General features: G+C 44.1%; 1 protein-coding gene across 1 annotated transcript; it reads right to left on the minus strand.

The window, feature by feature from the left end:
* Positions 1–19,663: 19,663 nt before the first annotated feature.
* On the minus strand, positions 19,664–21,799 carry LOC311315183 (odorant receptor 131-2-like; the record flags this gene model as incomplete). The annotated part of the gene is made up of 2 exons (XM_084445783.1): positions 19,664–20,488; positions 21,644–21,799. The coding sequence occupies 2 exons, from the start codon at positions 21,797–21,799 to the stop codon at positions 19,664–19,666; spliced, it is 981 nt and encodes a 326-aa protein (XP_084301909.1).

Consider the following 21,799-nt stretch of genomic DNA (forward strand, 5'->3'; position numbering starts at 1 on the left):
TTACGTTTGTACATGCATATACCAGTGCCTTAGCTTCATACAAAATTTCGGCACCAACCGAGTTTGTTTGGTGGAGTTATAGCAGGAAAACGTTTTTAAGCGCCATAAGTATAAAAGTGGTCCCCTAAGTATTTTTCGATTGTAGAATTGTGTTTACTTGTTTAAGTTTGTAAACATATGTAGTTTTCTTAAGACATCTAGTGACTAAATGATAGCATAGGTTTTAAGTTTCATGCGATGAAGTCTTGGAGACTAGCCAGGGATAAGTGACGGGAGAGCGGAGAGGGGCGGAAGTAACAGTAGCCTGCGGGACGAAAGTAACAATAGCTATTTCGCTCCGTGATATTTGACAGTGACTTACAATGCATTTATTTTGTTACATTTACAGAATATGCCGAGAATTAGGGTGAGGTAGACCAGGAGAGGGTTATTCTTCCAAGAAACCTGCAGACAGGCAGCATAGGAGGTCATAGCTGGGCAGCTGTCTGTGCGCTGTATGGATTTAGAATTTATAGCATTTATTTAATCTATACAAACATTATATGGTGTATAATAATATATGTGTTGTGTGTAATAGTATATGTATTGATAGTAAAGAGACTTACAATCCTGAAATACAGAGATACGAGGACCCTTCGTTTGCTGTTACTTCCGCCCCACTGTTGTGTTACTTTGGTCCCGCTCCATAGGGACGAAAGTAACATTCCACTCGGTACGTTCCCAGCCTATTTATGTTAAACTCATATATCCTAGAACGGAAATTACAGTCAATAATAGTGAAGGACGTGTGCAAGTTGTGTGTCACAAAACATGGAATCTCTACCTCTATTAATTTCGAAGTAAATTGGATCAAACGAAAAAGTGTTACTTTCGTCCCGGCTCTCCCCTACTGCTGTGGTGTTGTGGTGTCTACCTGTTTCATGTCTTAATTTAGTTTCCCTTCAAATGCCAGAAGCCAAAGCCAACACCATAAAGTTTCCTGCTAATCCCTTTACTGCTAATCCATTTAGGTTTTCAGTTAGCTCTGTGATTGGCTTTTTTTACAATTGAATACCATTTTACTCATCTTGCAGATTTTCCGAGCTCAACCCCTGTGAGCGAAAACCATATGAGCCCAGGCCTCACGTATAGCACCCCTGCCAGACCAGGTAAGAGTGGCATGTACTGCTGTGGTGTTGTGATGTCTACCTGTTAATGTCTTAATTTATTTTCCTTCAAATGCCAGAAGCCCAAGCATGCCAACACCATAAAGTTTCCTGCTAATCCCTTTCCTTTATCCCTTTTGGTTTTCAGTTAGGTCTGTGATGCCGTCGCCCAAGAAAACTGCTCCAGCACCATTGACTCCATGTACCCCTCTACCCAATCGATGCTGCTCTGCAGATGCTGGTATGGAACTACTTCATGTTGCATGCAGGGATATATTTTGAGTTTCATTTAGTTTTATGTCAATGTACTTATAGCCAACATCTGTGTTTATCTAGATTTCCAGAGGTCTGTACATCAGCAGTTCTCGGACTTGCGGGAGCAACTCCGTGAGCTTGCGCAGAGTGTGAGGGAACTGGCCCAGAGCATGCGGCCTGGGGAGTCCGGAGGTGCCCAGGGAGAAGTGCTGGATGCACTGGACCCTGCCCAAACGGAGGAGGAGCTGCAGGTCTTTGAGGCCAGGTTGAAGGACCAGGAACATCAGAGGAAGATGGTGAGTGTCTGCAGGGCAGAACTTTGTCTTATTTTTGCAGGGAAGGGTACAGTAAATGACTGTCTTTGTTTTGCACACACAATACCTAGGTGCCATTGGTGGCAGAGACTTGGCGGACACAGTCCGGCGGGTGCTGTCAGCTGTTGCCACACATGCGGTCTGGAGCGCCTACAGTGTGCACGGGAAGAAGGGGAAGAAGCCACTGAAGAGTATGACACTCTTCAATGTTCTAACACGTAAGAAATGGTTCATATTTTTAATATTTTTTAATACATCGTCTTTGTTCCATGACCGATGTGAATTGAAACCATTACCTTTCTTGATAACTTAACGGTGCAGTTATGGTCTCCATGCCGAAGGCTACGATGGCGGAGGTGGCCGCCAAGCTGCAGGAGACATTAAAACATGCCCCTGCTAAATGCAGAAGGGTAAGTGATGTCGTTTTTTTTGGTTTCTCCTACCCAGTGACACTGCATGGTTCCAAAGATTGTGTACCACTTTTTTGTGCATGTATGTGCGTTGTGTATTTACGGCCATTTCATTATGTCTTTAGGTATCTGCAGAAGTCCGTCTGAGCACAGCCCATCCAAGCACAGTCCATCTGAGCACTCCCCAGCATTCTGATGAGGAAGACTTCCCTTCCTAGCTGCCCCCCAGCCCATCTGATGCCCACCCGCAGCCCATCTGAGCACAGCTCCCCCCCCCCGCCTATCTGAGCACAGCCTGTAATTTTTTTTGTAAATAACTGTGTTGTGGGGTTTTTTTAAAAATCCTTTTTGTTTTTAAAACCTGTTTATCATGTTGCAGGCCAGACATTGTGTGTACTTTTTTTAATAAAATAAATTGTTCTTAACTGTTAATGGTGTTGTCATAACTTTTGTACCATAATTTTGCTTGCTGCATTGATATGAGATTAATAGGCTCTTTGCACAAGCTCCACTACTTCCTGACACACTACAGGCGTATTTCTTTCCTGTCCTATACTAGTGGATGGAAGTGATTGATCAGGTGTGCTGCACAATGTAGACCACGTTGCAGCAACGTAACAAAGTAATATATAAACGTGTATACAACGCTGCAGCCATATACATCGAAATCATCACGGAAATCACAACGTTGTGTGCACATTGCAGGCACGTTGCAGACACGTTGGACCTGCACGTTGCAGCAACTTGTGTGCAGATACCGCGTTTGCGTTGCATGCACGTTTAACTTGACGTTGAGTGGACCATACAAAAGTCTTAATTGCACGTTTCTGCAACATTGCTGCAACCTGATTGTGTTAGTAGGGTAATAGGCTCTTTACACAAGCTCCACTACTTCCTGACACACTACAGGCGTATTTCTTTCCTGTCCTTTACTAGTGGATGGAAGTGATTGATCAGGTGTGCTGCACACCGGATTCATCGCAATTTCTATCCAATAGTATAGGACGGTAAAAAAATATGCCTGTAGAGTTTCAGGAAGTAGTGGAGCTTGTGCAAGGAGCTGATTTGTTTTGTAATGCAAATTATAAATGTAGCCAACGGAAGTGTAGACCACGTTGCAGCAACATATAAAGTAATATATAAACAGTGTTGGGCAGTAACGCGTTACTAGTAACGCGCTACAGTAATAATATTACTTTTTCCAGTAACGAGGGGTGTAGCGAGTTACTAATCACATTTCAGTAATAATATTACAGTTACTTGCCCCCAGAAAGCTCGCTACTGCATTACTTTTGTCATAGGCCTGCTCTGTTTATTTATTTTCGTTTTACAAAGGGTGAAATAAAGTTTTGATTTCAGATTGAAGAACGTTCCGCTCATATCACCTCCTGTCACATTACCAGGCAAGCAGCGAGCGAGCGTAGCTATTTGAACATGACGACGTTAACATTCCATGGCTGGAAAAACGCACACGATTTCCTGGAACTGAAAGACAACAAGAATGTTGTCAAGTGTAAACTGTGTGTAAGTTCTACTAAGACTCTTTCTTGTGCCAGAAACACCACCTCAAATCTCCTGAAACATTTGCTACGCCAACACAGCAACATGAAGTTGGTGGAAAGAGAACCGGACCTCGATGAGCACGCTGCAAAAGGTAGTCAATATGGAAAGTAATATATTACATAAGTAACTAGTTACTTTTGGCTGGGAGTAATAAGTAAAGTAACGATATTACTTTTAAAAAGGGTAATGAGTAATAAGTAATATATTACATTTTTTGAGTAACGAGCCCAACACTGTATATAAACGTGTATACAACGTTGCAGCCATATACATCGAAATCATCACGGAAATCACAACGTTGTGTGCACATTGCAGGCACGTTGCAGCAACTTGTGTGCAGATACCGCGTTTGCGTTGCATGCACGTTTAACTTGACGTTGAGTGGACCATACAAAAGTCTAAATCGCACGTTTCTGCAACATTGCTGCAACCTGATTGTGTTAGTAGGGTCCTGACTTTGGTTACAGTAGTAGTTCGCTCACAGCCTCATCACACACACACACACACACACAAACACACACACACACTGTTGAGGAATTTACATCCAAACACCTTAAACCTTTGTCCTCTCACTTCTCTTGTAATTCATCACCTCCCCCAAATATTCACATAGCTGTGCTGACATACAAAATGGCTTCCAGAAGGCCATCTGTCTACAACAGAATAACCATCCTTTGTCCCCAATTGCCGCCCTTTTTCTCATGTCACATGTCTGTACTCTTGGCCACGCCTGCCATTTCATATGACGTACAATAGATTAGCCAATCACATCCTGGAAGCACCATACCTGTGTTTTGCTTGAATAAAAGTGAGCCCAAGAGGCTGAAGGCTTCACTTCGCTGAATAAACCACCCTTGTTGCGTTCTTCAGGAAGTCCTTGCACTCGTATGCTTTTCACAATAAACCAGACTTAACCTTTTGAACGAATCTTGGTAAATGCTTGTGTAGATCAGTTATTTTACTATCACAGTTGGCGACGCGGATGAAAAGGGAGGACTGCCTGCGTGTTGCTTCGGGATTCCAGTGGATGAACCGGTATAGACAGACGTGTCGGTCCATATGGGCTTGGAAAATCAATCTTCTCTCTTGCGCCAGAGCACACGCTGAGATTATTTCCTCAGTTCTTCCACTGGCTTCTTGAACTCACAGGTACGTTTGAACGAACCCTCTTATGGTTCTGAGTTGTATTTGCCTTGTTTTAGTTTCGGATTGTGTTGGTCTGGCGTGTTCTGAAAACAAAGCCCCGCGGGGGGAGTTGGGTGTTTCCTACCGAGGGTAGGGCGCTCGTTGTTGTTGATGCTTCGTTTTTAGAACGATTACCAACTAGCTTAAGCCCCATTGTTGATGTTTCGTGTTAGCACGATTGCCAACTAGCTTCGAAGTGATTGTTGATGTTTCGTTTTAGAACGATTACCAACTAATGTAGCTACGGGAGTGATTGGTGTGTCCAATCCGCGTTTCTTGGAGAAACGTTTTCCCCTTTGATCCCGGGTGGTTGGTAAACCTAAACGAGTTTTAGCTTTGACCAAGTGGTTTGGTAAACCTAAACGAGTTTTAGCTTTGACCAAGTGGCTGGTGCAGCGGTTTGGTAAACCTAAACGAGTTTTAGCTTTGACCAAGTGGCTGGTGCAGCCGGGCATGCTTGTCGTAAACGTGGGCCTGTGTGTTCGTCGTGTGTTCGTCGTCTGTTCGTTGTGTGTTCGTCCTGTGTTCGTCCTCTTTGGTCGTTCTTTGTGTTGCGTCCCTGCACGGCGTTGTTCGTTTTGTTGTTTACTGTTTGAGCTTCGGCTCTTGCCTTGTATTGTTTGTTAAGCGCGCCATCGATCCAGGTTAAGTATCGAAATTGTATTCCTTTGTTTATTTCCCGCCTGTGTTTAACTATACTTTTCTTTTCACCGTTAGTTTTGAATTATAGGCTGTAGGGTATTGTGTTAATTATGAATACCAATACTAGTTCGCTGTCTGGGCCAGCTAAGATTGTTGCGCAAAGGTTTTGGGATGATGCTTGTGTGCGGTGTGAATGAATTTCAAGTCTCAACAAAGTGTTCTGTTTTCCCCCTCGACTGTAATTCTAAACCTTGTAGTTCGTTCTCATAGATCAGTCTGTCAGAACTACAAATCCCTCCCTGTGTGACATCACTTCCCTGCATTCCCCCTGAAACTGTCACTTCCTCCTTCACTGTATAAACCCCCGAACCCTACTCCCATGCTTCACTCTTGCCTGGAATCACTTCCGGTGCGAGGGTCCGCTTCTGCAGAATCGTAACATAGAATAAACTATTGTACTTTGTTTAAAACCAGCTTGATCGACCACTCAGCGTGTTCTTGGACAATCTAACTATCATAAGGATAAAAATCCTTTACAATATGGCGACGGTAATGCTCTAAATGGGAACGACTGCTGGACTTCGGTGTGTTTTGGGCTGCATTCACGGACGCGTGTCGTCCTTTTCTCAAAGGACGGGGGGAATTCAATCTCGGGGACGCATCTAGTTGGTGCGGTTTTCCCCCGAGACCCGAGTCAGCCTGGAATTTGCTGGAGTCTGGTACGTTGTTTTGAACCTAGTTAAGAGTGGTCCCTTTGTTTGTTCAGCTGTGTGATAAACTTAGACAATAGTTTTATTCGCACCGGTTGTTGTATATATTTCCTGATTGTTCTTAAAGCCGGTTGTTGAGCCGCATGCCCGCTTAAAAAGCCTAATGTTCTCCCTGCCCTATATATTAACCAGGGTTAGGTTTTTGTTTGCGACGCATTTACAGCGTTTACAGTACTGAATAGTGGAGAATACACAGCGTTATTACTCTCGAAAAGCCTTCTCTTTTGAATTTTTGGTTTTGGGATCCGCGTTGCGTGGGGTTGCCGCGACTCGACGGGGCTTTTGTTGTTCTAAGGCTCGTTATTTTGTTTTTTTTACTCCTGTTGTGAAGGGCATGACACGGAGGTGGCTGTTACACTTCGAGAACTGGGAAACCCCGGGTGATTTGCTTTTGCTAAGTGAGTCGTGTAGGCCTTGTTTTGTTTCATTTTGTTTGTCTTGTCTTGGGATTTCAGATCCTGGGTTTTTGTTTAGTGTTAAACTTCTGTACATGCTACGGTTTGGTTTTGCATTTAACTGTCTGTTGTGCTGGCTTTGTTTTGTGTTCAGTGTTGGGGTTATTTTGGTATTTCTACGGCACTCTTGTGCTCATCCTTTGTTCTTTTAATTCTGCTCCAAGCTAAGTATCTTGTATTTCTGTTAGCTTTGGTTTTTGTGCTGTTGGTTCACTGATTAGCTTTCCTGTGCTAGCTAGTTCGCCCACGTGGTTGGTTACACATGTTGATTAGCCCACGTGCTTAGCTAACTCTGTGCACACGTGGTTAACTTCCTGGTTTGCTGCTTGTGTGAAAAAAAAAAAAAAAAAAGAGAGACTTCCTGTTCCTCTTTTCCATTTGAGGGTCGACCATTTTGGCTTCTGATGACTGCCATCTTGGGAAAAAAAAATATATAACAGGATAAAAAAAACAACAAACAAGTATCTCTCAGCACAGCAGTAATTTGGTTGACTAAACGTGTTTAGTTTTTTTTCTGTAACTTTTTATTACATTGTTTGTTCTCATATTTTCTTTTAAAATGGGATTAATTTTTAGTGCACTGAAGCATGTGTGGGTGAAGTGAAGGGACAGATAGGCCTCTTCCTGTTCTGACCTCTTATCCAAACAAGAGTTTTGTTGTTTCAGGCCATGTCCCTTGTTAAGCAGATGTAAACTATTTCAACCAACCCCCTCCTTGTTGTGACACCTATCCAAACAGTTTTGTTGGTTCAGGCCACGTCCGTTGTTCCTGTCCAAACGTCCCTTCCTGTTCGACCAACTGTCATCTCTACGGCTGCTACATACCCTTACCCCAAACAGGGATGTCTGAAATAACGCCCCCCCTAGGGTATTACTCTTCTGAGACACCTCCCTCTGGTTCCTCTCCCATTCTAGGGAGAGTGAGAGTGTACGTGACATGGGGGGGGGGGGGGGGGGGGGGGGGAGGGTAGAGGTAAGAGAAAAAAGAAAAATCATTCATATTTGCCAATATCTTAGTCTGATACATTTGTCTGACAACCCAATTTTGAGAATTTTGTTTTGTTTAAGATTTCATGTTTTACTGATTTCAGATGCACATTCATTGGTTTTGAGTTTTACAGAGAATTGACGTTCCTGGACTACCGGATGAATGCCAAACCGGTTGGAACCGCAAGTATTTTTAATAATTTGAAATGACTGCCACTTAAAGTTGTGTTAGATGATGCTAACTTCAACCTCAATTCACTGTATTGTCATGTAAACTTAATATGCTCAGATACATATTCTTGAAAAAAAAAAAGAAAAGACATCACTCCAATTTATCAAAACTGCGGTCTATGATTTATTTTGTTATGTTTATGTGCCTCCGGCGCATAATTTCTAAGAATTGGTGTTACCCACAAGAGTGGTGAGAAATTGAAATGTCTTTTATTTTGTCTGTCTTTTATTGTATGTAAACTGCCCATGCAGCTCTGTCTGTGAGTCTGATGGCCCACAGAGACAGCTGAATGGTAAAATAAATGTGTCACGTATTATTTCTGAAGTTTGTTTACAGAGGAGAGAAAGGCACGGGACGAGTAATGGAGGCTACTCCAAGACTTGGATACAACCGGAGTAACCGAATTCCCATTTATATGGGCTGACACCTTGGTTCGTGGGGACGCTGGTCAAACGCCTCACCCCCACGTTGCCCAACTGACTGTGGGTAAGAGATAGATATGATCTAGGCTAAATTTAAGAATAGTAACCAAGTGGTTGTCAGACCCAAGGAACCATCACGTCCTAAGCGTGCTTATAACCCTCTGTCCTCAAATGCAGAAATGTGGTTATTGAACTTGAGCTCAACTTATAACACCCATAGTGTTCTTTTGAGAGCGGTTTAGATAAATTATATTTGTTCATGATTTGAGAACCCCATATGAAGCTATTCATTTATTGTTTTGGTAGGAGTAATGCATTTTTTCCATTTGTTCACCCTGATTTAAGGGAATTTTTGTTTTCACCATTAGAGGGCGCTGTTTTACATAATGTGTTGGTGCTCCCTTTTTTTTAAATGATTATTTTGAATAACAATTTCTTGTTAGAAACAAGGACTCATGGTTTGATGATACGAATATGTTGTTTTATTTTAGGAAATGGCCATAGAATTTCTAAGACCTAAATCTAATTGGTGCGTGAGCAGGTTAATTACCTTGGTCACTTACTAATGATAAATAAACAAAGGCTGCTTGGTAATAGACTACTGCAGAGTCTATCCCTGATTTAGCAGACAACCCTCATTAGACAAAAGCTAGCTCCACTTGACAAGATTACATGGACTGACGAGCCCGACTGGTTTTGACGATGACTAATGCACTCTGTTTAAGTATTTCTGACTAAAAAGACTTGACTCTGTTAAAAGGACTTGGGTCCTACTTGAAACAAGTGGCAACTACCACTGATGCTGTTTTAGACCTAGTAGCATTGCGCAAGCGATTTTATCCATGTCCTGCATGTTGTGACTATTCATAATTTACATCGCACCTACACACAGCGTGGCTGCTGCTTTAATAAGACTGAACTGTTGACCGTGCATTTCAAAGATGCACTGTTCTTAACTCTGCTTCCTCCTCCAGAAGGCAGAGAGACATGACTCAACATATTTGAACGAGATCAATTAAGCCACGCTCAAACCTCTCAGATATTCTCCTCTCACTCTGATTTTGAATGTGAATGAATGCTCATTTCATAGTTAGCATAACCTATACTGCATATTCCATGCTTTCATTATGTTTTCAAATTAGCACACTGACCAGATCATGTTTCAAAAAAAAAAAGAGGGGGAGTAAAGGATGTTATCAAGTTAACTGGTTGTTGCTAATGAAACAGACTAGTAGTAGTGAAGAAGGTAATGAAGAAGTGGAATTGAAGGCAGTGAGGAAGTTGAATTGAAGGTAGTGAGGAGGTTGTAGTTGAAGGAAATTAGAAAGTAGTTGAAAGAACGAGATGCAGAGCTGAAGAAGAAATGGTGGCAAAGGCCAAGCTCCTATTTGAAACCTCTGATCCTGTGTCCAGTATGGCTGCTAACTCCGCTGCTAAAAGCTGCGGTCCGGTCCTGTTTTGTCTATGGTGTGTCTCTCATCTGTGGATTCACAGGTCTGCCGACCTGAGAGAGCCGACCTGCATCATTTCCAACCAGGCCAATGGGTTGTGAGCAGAGACCTGAAACCAGAGTGCCCGTTGGCTGGGCCCGTACCAGTTCCTGCTGCTAACTCAGACGTAGCAGAGAGGACTTTGCGGGTACACGCCAGCCACTGCAGGCTGGTTCCAAACCAGGACGAGGCCACCCGGCCTGAGAATTCCAACAACCAGGATGCAATATCCTGTGTCACCACCAGGGCGAAAGCTCACTCTCTGGTCTCAGATGAGAAATCAGACAAAGAATAACGCACTACTTTTCCTCATTGCTGTCAGGAGGACAACTCTGACCACCACTTCAGCAAAACACAATCATGGGCCACCACACTGTGGCTTCCTCTGAGGAGGAGCTATTGAAAGAAGTGACCTTGCCTGTCACCTCCTTCTCAGGATCGTTATGGCAACGTGGACAAGCGTTTGTCCTATTTGAATGTTGCACTCCACTTGACTGTTGAGACGAAGATGAATGGAAAATACTACATTCTGCATATATAAGATTTGAAAGCAACAGAGATTTCCAGGTTATACTGTTGAAACTGTGACTGGAGTTTAGTTTAGAGTGGGTATAGAAGTATTGAAAATTCATAATTATAAAGTTGATCTTTGTAGAAGCTGTTCCAGACTATTCTCAGGGGACTGTGTTTAACTGTGTTTAACTGCTATGCACCTAACTACATCAACCAAGTATAAAAAATGAAGCCTAACAGAATTGCATCCACAGGGCTGAACTTGAAAAAGCGAGTTAAACAATTTGAAGTGACCTCTTCAATACATCACAGCATGTATTAATATTTTCAGATACAACACACAAATTAGTGTTTAAGCAGATTTATGAGATGTGGAATTAAGGTTCAGAGAGCCATTCCAAATGGCGTATTTTTGAGCTATAGGGAAATAGCGTATTCAACTTTAAATTGCAACAGTGTCACATGAATGTTATCTTGCTCATGTAATGTCCAGGATTAAGAAGATTGATCACACTCAAATGCAGGGAATTCATCAGCAATCAAACTAGAGACCATAGAGCTGTCTCGAATTTTCTATTTAGTTTCAGTATATTATTTCTCTCATGAACGCATGACACATGATCGCACAATACCAAGTAATTTCAGCCTTAGCTACAGAAGTAAATTACATGGAAAAGATTGTGCTACAAAATAGACTTCCCTTAGAGATAATACTGGCTATATCTGCTGTTCGGTTAGTTCAGATCCCAATGCTACATTGAGTTCCATGAAGCAAACGATAAAGGTATTCAGATCTTAGATAATGTTCCTAAATGGAATGCTTTTGCAAGTCCTGGATATTCTCAAATATGTGTGTTTTCAATTGTATGCATGTTCTTCATCGTTATTATTTTTTTAATATTCTTAAGTGTATGTTTAAATGCTGTTCCAGATATGCCTATGCTGCCTAAATAATGATAGAAAAAGTTAAATTTACTATTAATTCAATTCAAGATCTTAATGATGTCTGTGCCATTGACATTGACTATTTGGAATATTTTGATACATAATCTGTTGGTTCTAATTTGAATTTAAGGGTTTTCTTCTAAAACAAATAGGGTTTTTCCCACTCAGTCATGAATATATGATGTCTTAGATTAATAATCATGGTATCTTTTTACCTTGCTTATGCCAAATTAAGGTGAGGAGTTTTGGTAAGTGATTGCATATGAGAAGAAAATGATCTTGGTGTGTTAAATAACTTGAGTTTGTTAAATCTTTATTATGCTCCACCTAGTGGAGAAATAGATTACTTCCTTTCCATATGTGTAGAATAGGGTTTTGCCAAAGATGTTGGATTATTTTTATGATAGGCCTATTTTATAATTTGATTTCACATTGTTGATTCTTTCATTTCTATTATAGTTGTGGATATTTAATCCACAAAGTGGGGAATTGTGAATGAATTTCAAGTCTCAACAAAGTGTTCTGTTTTCCCCCTCGACTGTAATTCTAAACCTTGTAGTTCGTTCTCATAGATCAGTCTGTCAGAACTACAAATCCCTCCCTGTGTGACATCACTTCCCTGCATTCCCCCTGAAACTGTCACTTCCTCCTTCACTGTATAAACCCCCGAACCCTACTCCCATGCTTCACTCTTGCCTGGAATCACTTCCGGTGCGAGGGTCCGCTTCTGCAGAATCGTAACATAGAATAAACTATTGTACTTTGTTTAAAACCAGCTTGATCGACCACTCAGCGTGTTCTTGGACAATCTAACTATCATAAGGATAAAAATCCTTTACAGCGGTTTTTGATCTGGGCGAAGCATTCTGATTTCCCCCTGTCCGGTACACTCAAGATTAGTGAGTTAGCGACTGTTAGGGCTCAGTTACAGGCGTTTGAGATGACTAGGTTAGGAAGGGAGCCTGGAAATGCGATAGATTGGAATGCATTCAGGAAGTGGGAAATAGTCGCACACGAGTGTTTTTTCAAGTCAGAAAGACGCGTAGCTGAGGAAGTTAATCAGAGAGGTGAATATTCAGAGTCCCTCCCCCCTCCTAGTCATTCCGTTTTGAACTCTATCACGCCGACTCAGCACTCAGAGCTCACACCTCTTTCCCAAACTATGACTGGTTCACCCGCTGTTGTAGCTGCTGCCCCGCCTCCCAACTCTGTTTTTCCGTCTGCTCCCAACCAACAACGACCACAGGGTCGTCACACGAACAAGAATCGTAGGGATAGAAACAGAATGGACTACAGAATGAAACCAAGGGAGGGAAACGAAAACGGAGACAGAACTGACGCGTGTTTTCATTGTGGTAAAACTGGCCACTGGATTAGAAATTGTTACAGCTACCGCAGGCAAATTGAAAGGGAGAATCCTGCAACCTGGGATTCGGCGCCACCTGCTGGAGTTCCCTTGAACAACCCACAAGGTAGATTTTAACTAGCCAATATAGACCCATTTTTTTAAGGTAAATAAACAGGACAAGACAGATGTAGCTGAGGACGTAAGGTTTGTACATGATAGTGGGGGGGATAGATAATGTTTGCCAGTGTCTTAATCTGAATACAGCATCTCCTAACCCAATTATATATTTTTAAATGGTTATGTTAAATATCTCATGTTTATAGTTTGAGGCACATTCATCGGGTCTGAGTGTTTTTCTGAGTGTTTTTTACAGACAACTGTCGTTCCGGGAGTGATGGGTGAATGCCGAACCAGGAGACGGTGGTTCGTGGAATGCAGGGCCAACGCCATGTCACCAACTCACCGTGAGCGACAGATAAGTATGACATAGGGAAGAGACCATTTTGTCCGAAGCGGGCCCAATACTCTGTCCTCAAATGCAGAAGAGGAGCTTGCACTTAACCATGTTTCTGAGTATCTCCAACAGACTGCTGATAACCGTTCCTGACCAAAGAGGGGAACAGGGAAACCAGACCAGAGGACTCTCCTTTTGCTCTTCTGTTTTGTCTCTGTTGTCTCTCTCATCTGTGGATCCACAGACGGAGCACTTCCTCAGCCTGTACTGGGGGAGCGGGAGCGCCGAGGTGGCCCTCCAGCAGCACGACCCGGGCCGGCCCTACGTGGAGCAGTACCGTGTGGACCGGGTTCAGTTCAAGAGCCTGGACGTGCTGCTGGCGCCCTGGCTGTGTGGGGTCCACACGGACACCGTGTCCCACCGCACCTTCACCCTGCTGAACCAGGACAGGGACTCCCTCCTCACCTTCCGAGAGCTCGCTGGCTGACCGCTCTATATAGACCTGCCCAATGGGGAGACAAGAGACTACCAGGAGCAGATGAGCAGCCTGAGAACAGGCCAGAAAACATGGAAGAGAAGTAGATGTTGCGGGGTGAACCTACCCGTCAAAGATGGAACAATCAGCACCAGGGCATTCTGGCCTGTGTGGAATAGCTGTCAAAAGTAGCTGAGAGGACGGTCCATGCAGCCGAACCAGAGATCTCAAGCGGTCACTGCCACACTGTCCTCTCCTCTGATGAGCAATCGGAGAGTGACCTTGACAGTCACCGCCACACTGTCCTCTCCTCTGATGAGCAATTGGAGACTGACCTTGACGGTCACCGCCACACTCTCCTCTCCTCTGATGAGCAATCGGAGACTGACCTTGCCGGTCACCTCCTTCTCGTGGTTGTGGTATGACAACGTGGACAATCTCAACAGAAATGACTGCACCTCTAACCGCACACACTGGAACCTACATTAAACATTCAGAGACGCAAACATGGAAGCTATGATCCAGAGGAAATTACATGCGATTATTCACAACAAGAGTGAATGAACTTTGAAATTATCTTGAAAAAATATCATATTTGTTTACAAGAGTTACAATGGTTGAAACATGAGTTGATAAATAAGTTTGGGTTTTTCCTCTAAATTGACCAAGAGGTTTTTTGCCCTTCTTACACTGGTAACCATTTCATCTTTTTGCCTTGTTCAAACTTTCAAGGTTTCTTGGTGAATGGTTGTCCACTTTTAGACTATAAATAGTATATAATCATGTGATCTTTTTTACCTTGTTTCCTGTCATATTTCTGAAACAAGGTTTTGGTGTGTGATTTTGCACGTGGAAAGAAAATAATCTATTTTTTTGGTTAAATATAAAAAAAAAAAAAGTTTTGCTCCACCTAGTGGAGAGATTACTTCCTTTCCACATGTATAGCATAGCTGAATGTTTACACTTTGTGTTTGGATTTTATATTTTATTTTTGTGTACCTGTTCAGGCACAAATGGGGGATTGTTGAGGAATTTACATCCAAACACCTTAAACCTTTGTCCTCTCACTTCTCTTGTAATTCATCACCTCCCCCAAATATTCACATAGCTGTGCTGACATACAAAATGGCTTCCAGAAGGCCATCTGTCTACAACAGAATAACCATCCTTTGTCCCCAATTGCCGCCCTTTTTCTCATGTCACATGTCTGTACTCTTGGCCACGCCTGCCATTTCATATGACGTACAATAGATTAGCCAATCACATCCTGGAAGCACCATACCTGTGTTTTGCTTGAATAAAAGTGAGCCCAAGAGGCTGAAGGCTTCACTTCGCTGAATAAACCATCCTTGTTGCGTTCTTCAGGAAGTCCTTGCGCTCGTATGCTTTTCACAATAAACCAGACTTAACCTTTTGAACGAATCTTGGTAAATGCTTGTGTAGATCAGTTATTTTACTATTACAACACACACACACAGGCTACCCCAATGTATCACACATACCCACTAAACTGATGCCGACCACGCGACCACAATCAAACTGACTATCAATCACTATTCATTACAAACAGTAGAATACTATCTACCCAGTATCATAATAAGTTGTCGATTGTCATTATCTAAACAAACCACACAGAATTATCTCCACGGCGGGAGTGACCGGAGTGAGGCTGTGCTTATACACAACACCACCATTCAGTCATCACAGTAACGTTAGCCTACAACACAATGCCATTTCACTCACCGGGCTCACACGCTTGCGTTTGATGTGTCAACATTGACGGATGCCATTCACTTTCAATGGCTGCAGCCGAATGGCATTCTGGTTCCATTGTTGTCCCGGTGCGTTGCGTTGCCTGCGTTGCTAGCGTCGAAAGTTGAAACATTTTCAACTTTCCAATCAGATGTCTTGACGGAGAAAGACGTCATCGCAAGGCGGGGTTTTCACATTTTTCGATACCAAGATGGAGGACAATCGCTGTTTGTTTGCAGGATAGGATGTACCCAATACCTGCGGGCACCACGTTCACGTTGCCTCAACCACAATGCATAGACGATCGCCACACGTTCGACCAGATTAGCATCCATGACAGCACTAAACGAAAAGCCGGGTGGGTTTTCAAAATAGTGCGCGCTAGCAGGTTCGGAGAATCTACTCGGCTGTTGAGAGCGCAGTTTCGGACAATGTGATTCGTTGTTGTTGCGTGCGGCAGACACGCCTTCCGCCATACGTTGACGGACACGCATCAAACGCAAGCATATGAGCCCGGGGTTACCCCGGGCTCACACGCTTGCGTTTGATGCGTCAACATTGACGGATGCCATTCACTTTCAATGGCTGCTGCCGAATGGCATTCTGGTTCCGTTGTTGTCCCGGTGCGTTGCGTTGCCTGCGTTGCTAGCGTCGAAAGTTGAAACATTTTCAACTTTCAGATGCGTTGCCGGAGCTGCCTACCAATCAGATGTCTTGACGGAGAAAGACGTCATCGCAAGGCGGGATTTTCAAATTTTCCGATACCAAGATGGAGGACAATCGCTGTTTGTTTGCAGGATAGGATGTACCCAATACCGATCGCCACACGTTCGACCAGATTAGCATCCATGACAGCACTAAACAAAAAGCCGGGTGGGTTTTCAAAATAGTGCGCGCTAGCAGGTTCGGAGAATCTACTCGGCTGTTGTGAGCGCAGTTTCGGACAATGTGATTCGTTGTTGTTGCGTGCGGCAGACACGCCTTCCGCCATACGTTGACGGACACGCATCAAACGCAAGCGTGTGAGCCCGGGGTTACTACGGTGCAGTTCCATACATTCTGGCACTTCTTGGTCAAGTATTTTCTGTTGCTAACAGACGCACGATTCGTCCCACCATAAACGTGTCTCGGTTTCTTGTCCCGTTCGTTAATATTAAGCTCAATGGTCCAGTTTTACTTCACTTGATTCAGACTTTCACAACCCAGATCCTGTGGAGTAGTTTGTGATGAGGCCCCGGTCAAATTCTTGAGCTGCCAATCCGTTGGCCGAGAAAGCGACTGCCGAGTTGCTAATGTTAAAGTTAGCCAGGCTAGCAGTGACAGCGTATTTCTTGCCTGATCGAGTTGCTTGATGACTCTGCTTCATTGATCACTACGTGGAAATAGCATCATAGCTCCTCCGAAGTTGTTGGTTGTTTTGAAACGAGATGATCGCTCGTGTGGCCATGGCTAGCGCTAGCTGAACGGCCAGCTCCGGTTTCCTCAGTTGCAGTGCTGATGTTGAGGCTGGTGCTCGTTGGTAGTAGTCGTGGTAGACAAATTCAGTGCATCTTCTAGGACTACTTCAATGTCGTCTTTTTTCGCAGATTTAGCATTTTTAGTGAGGAAGAATTGCGATATTTGTTTTTGCGCCATCATGTCAGTTGACACTTGTGTTGTGCGTCACGTTAACTTGTGTAGCCTACTGTGTGAGCCCTAGCATCTACATCACTAAAAATAGCCCACTGAAAAATAACGAAAACTTTATTTTTCACATATTTTTTTCTTACCTGAAGCAAAATAATGTACTATATAGTTTCAAATAATAATTTAAATAATAATAATAAAGAAGACAAAACTTTTTGCAGGCAGAGGAGCTCCACATGCTTGCCACTAGGGGGAGCTACAGCACCTTCAGCACCCCCCTTCCCGCGTCCATGGGTAGGCTACTACTGTTTGTCCAACATTATGGTATCATATGTACCGTGGCGTTTTGTTACCGCGGTCTGCCATTGGTACCGGTATACTTTGTGACCCTACTCTATAGGAGCAGACTGTTCTTCCTTAGGAGGCTCGGTCCTTTGACGTGTGCAGCAGGCTGCTGTTTTTTTACCAGTCTGTGGTAGCCAGCAGTCTGTGGTAGCTAGTAGTCTGTGGTAGGCAGCAGTCTGTGGTAGGCAGCAGTCTGTGGTAGCCAGTAGTCTGTGGTAGCCAGCAGTCTGTGGTAGGCAGCAGTCTGTGGTAGCCAGCAGTCTGTGGTAGTGTTGAAGTCATACTAACCTCATTAGCTCGCTTGTATTCCAGTGCAAGGTCTGGATGACGAGACTGTAGATGATTTATTAAGTTTGATGTGTTGCCTCATTTTGCCTGTACGGCATTGCTGCATCGCCTGCACAACGGACGGCCATCATCTATGGCGTTTCCTTGTTTATATGGTTTAAAACCAAAATACTTCCATATTAAACTTTTAGAGTTATATTTCTTCAATAATGTTACATTTGATGGTACGGACTCGGAGCTAGAAAACGCTTCTGACACTACGATAGCCTACTGAGAACAAAACTGGCCCAGGCATACAGATAACGTCAATAGCCTATGTATTGTGACTGCGGAGTTGCATGTATGCGCGAGCCAACACATTGGGAGCTGCACAACGGTGTCGCGAGCCAGTCTTCTCATTAGCAGAAACCAGTGAATTTGGGAACAGAGGTAACATTGTCCCCCTGCCGTGTTCAACGGTAGTACCGTATTCCACGGTAGTACCGTTGTATAGAGCTTATAGTATAGTTGGCACCGTGACGTTTTGGCACCGTGGTAGACCGTTGGTACCGGTATATCGTGCAACACTGGTCTGTGGTAGCCAGTAGTCTGTGGTAGGCAGCAGTCTGTGGTAGCAAGCAGTCTTTGGTAGGCAGTAGTCTGTGGTAGCCAGCAGTCTGTGGTAGGCAGTAGTCTGTGGTAGCCAGTAGTCTGTGGTAGCCAGCAGTCTGTGGTAGCAAGCAGTCTGTGGTAGGCAGTAGTCTGTGGTAGCCAGCAGTCTGTGGTAGGCAGTAGTCTGTGGTAGGCAGTAGTCTGTGGTAGGTAGTAGTCTGTGGTAGCCAGTAGTCTGTGGTAGCCAGCAGTCTGTGGTAGGCAGTAGTCTGTGGTAGCCAGTAGTCTGTGGTAGCCAGCAGCAGTAGCCAGCAGCGTGCTGTCTGGTTCTTTGCTGTGGCCTGCTGGGGAGGCAACGTCAAGTCTAGGGAGACAAACAAACTGAACAAGCTGGTGAAGAAAGCCAGCTCTGTCGTGGGGCAACAACTGGACAGTTTGGAGGCTGTGGTGGACAGGAGGATGAGGGACAAACTGAAGTCCACAATCCCATCCACTCTAATGGAGAGAACCTCCCTTACAACCAAAAAATCAAATCATAAGGAATTATAAGTTTTCCTCAAAAGAAAACACTAAGTCCAGCAGAGTTGGATGCAAGGTAGTTTATTGATCTCAACAGGTACAGTGACATCAGCAAAAGGGAGTAATTCTAGAAATACAGAATTTTAGAGCACATTGACCACACGTTATACCCCAAACAAGTCCCCTCCTGACTAAATCCATGCTCATTTTAAAACAACCAATATGAGAACCGAATATGGGACACGTTCAGGTGGGGTGGGCATATCTCAGTATTTTTCCAGAAATATTGGTATCTCATCTGGACAGGTTCAAACCAGTTGGAACCAGTTTATTACATAACGTGCACCTGCTATTTTCTGCTGATCCAAGAGTTCAAATGACAAATCTGATTGGTCCTAACCTTTACAGTGCATCACAACTTTTCCATATGTTCATGTTGCATGACCTTACAGTGTGTTACAAATAGTAGCAAGCGTCTATGTTACACAAAACCTCATCAACAACCCTTAGTATGATGTAGCATGTGACCAATAAACTTGACTTTGATTTTACAGGTAGTTACCCTATAAATCCCACTATACAGTACTGCACATACAGATCATGCATTTAAAGCTGCAATCATTGATTTTATTCACATTGTCAAAACTAATTAAAACCAGATACCTGATATCAGATTCAGTTTCACTGAGACATACCATCTTACTTCATTGACTCCCCCCTACCGGTGGCCTTTCTGTTGCTATTCCAGCATTTCTGCCTGTGTTGTCAATAGCTGCACCGTGCCTTTGCTTCACTCCCCTGGAAGGAGCGGTGGCAGGCTCGGCGGAAGGCGATTGGCCACCCTAGGCAAAATAACGACAGTGCGCCCCCGACAAGTTGATGAGCGGGGGGGGGGGGGAGGGGCATGGAATTAACTCAATTAAGGGTTTCCTCTCACCTACCGAGTCTTCTCCCCTCGGCTCGTGGTGTTAAAGAGAGAGATGTTCTGTGAATGAGTGCTGGTGCCCATTCTGCACAGCAGGTACCTCCTCAGATACCTGCGGAAGGTCTGGTCCCTCAACCCATACACCACAGGGCTGATGAAGCGTGGCAGGATCTGGATGAAGATGTAGGAGGTGAAGCGGATCTCCACCATGTGGCTGGGGAACATGTAGAGTAGCAGGGTCTCCAGAAGGGGGCGCAGGTAGGTGAACATGCACAAGAGGAGCTGCAGGCCGTGCAGCAGGATGGTGTTCCGGGCCTTCCTGGCGTCAGCACTGGCGGCCCGCGCGGCAAACAGGATGCTGAAGTAGGTGTAGAGGAGAGTGATCCACACCAGGGACAGGAAGACATAGTGGAAGATGTTCTTCCTCTTGAGCGTGGACGGGCTCCGGAACACATAGTCTCGGCTGCAGAAGATCCTGGAGCTGAAGAAGGACAGGGGCTCTGTGGCCAATAAGGTGAAGACATCTGGTAGGATGGGGATGGCACTCAGCACCCAGATCAGGCCAATCAGGATGTGGGTGCGGTGAACGGTGCAAATCTGGGAATGGCGAAGCGGAAAGCAGACAGCGATGTAGCGCTCGATGGCCATGCTGGCCAGGTTGACGGGCGTGTTAAGGGTGGTGAAGATTGCAATGACCAGCAGGAAGCAGCAGAAGGACACGTTGATGGTGAAAAGGATGTAACTGATGACAAAAAGCAGGCAAGCCAGGGTCAGCTGGAGCATGTCATTCACCACCAGGTGGATGAAGAGGATGTAACGAGGGTTGATGTTGAAGATCTGGGGAGAGACAGTAGACATACTGTATATTAGTACAATAGGTTCAGTCAGGCACACTGCAGAATTGGTTTCAGTATCTAATAGATCAAATGCATTGCATCTCAGCATAAACGTTCTGCTCCAGAAAGCTCTCTGCCTGAGAATGCATAAGCTGGCAACATGAACAAAGTAATACCAGAGGGATGGGTAATATCCATCTCTACCCCTCACAGAGAGCAAGGCAGAACCCAAAGGTAGAGAGGGGTGGTGGAGGCAGAAAGATAGCAGAAGCGACTGCATATAGACAGCGTGTACTATCGGTGGTGTCAGTAGAGTCTTTTGAGATTTTGGTCTTTTAGATAGACCACCCTGGTAGGATGGTTTACTTTCAGGTTTGAAAGCTCTGCTCGGTTCATTTCAAAAACAGGAAAGACAAAAGAAACATATTAGCTGGGAGGTTTGCATATCTTTTAGATATAGATGACAGACAGATTTCGCAGATTCATGCAGAGATACAGGTGCAGGAGAGGCATCAGATCCAGCTTAGTTGTATGTAGTGTAGCTCAGTCTGTCAAGGCTCTCTCTCTCTCCACCACATGTGCGCCCTTTAAGACAATGTTCTAATCCCAGTCTACTGCTCTCCTCTCTCCTCCTGGTCCCTCTCAGCCTTCCCTCTGTGTGAATACAGTAAAGACATAATAAAGGAGAGTGAACTTCCCTCTGTCTAAATACAGTAGAGACATAATAAAGGAGAGTGAACTTCCCTCTGTCTGAATACAGTAAAGACATAATAAAGGAGAATGAACTTCCCTCAGTCTGAATACAGTAAAGACATAATAAAGGAGTATGAACTTCCCTCAGTCTGAATACAGTAAAGACATAATAAAAGAGAGTGAATTGCTCACTCTTATACAGAGAGAAGAGGAACCTGTTAGTCTGTCTAGAGTTCTTATCAAGGTCTATGTCCTATTCATTTCTGTTCTGTCAAAGAGAACATTGATTATGCCGTTCTCAAACTCAGTAACTACCTACAGTACAGTACACCTAATATGAAAGCCAGCTGTGAATCTCTACCTGGGCCTTGGAGAAGCTTCACTGAGCCTTTACAAAGAAAGGGTAATAAACACAGCAAATACACAACAGGCGATAACAGACAATAAGAGAGAAATGGTTCACTTGGTGTTTGGAGAAGGTGTGCACCAGGGTGCCGTTGATGTAGTTGATGGAGATGCAGAGCGCCACCACAATGATGTTCTTGGTCAGGGCTGTTTCAAACGTGTTACGTTGTCTCACAACCATGGTCAGGTTGCTGCTGCCCACTGAGAAATTCAT

Source organism: Borostomias antarcticus, assembly GCF_949987555.1.
Source record: "Borostomias antarcticus genome assembly, chromosome: 11".
In the NCBI taxonomy this organism is placed as follows: Eukaryota; Metazoa; Chordata; class Actinopteri; order Stomiiformes; family Stomiidae; genus Borostomias; species Borostomias antarcticus.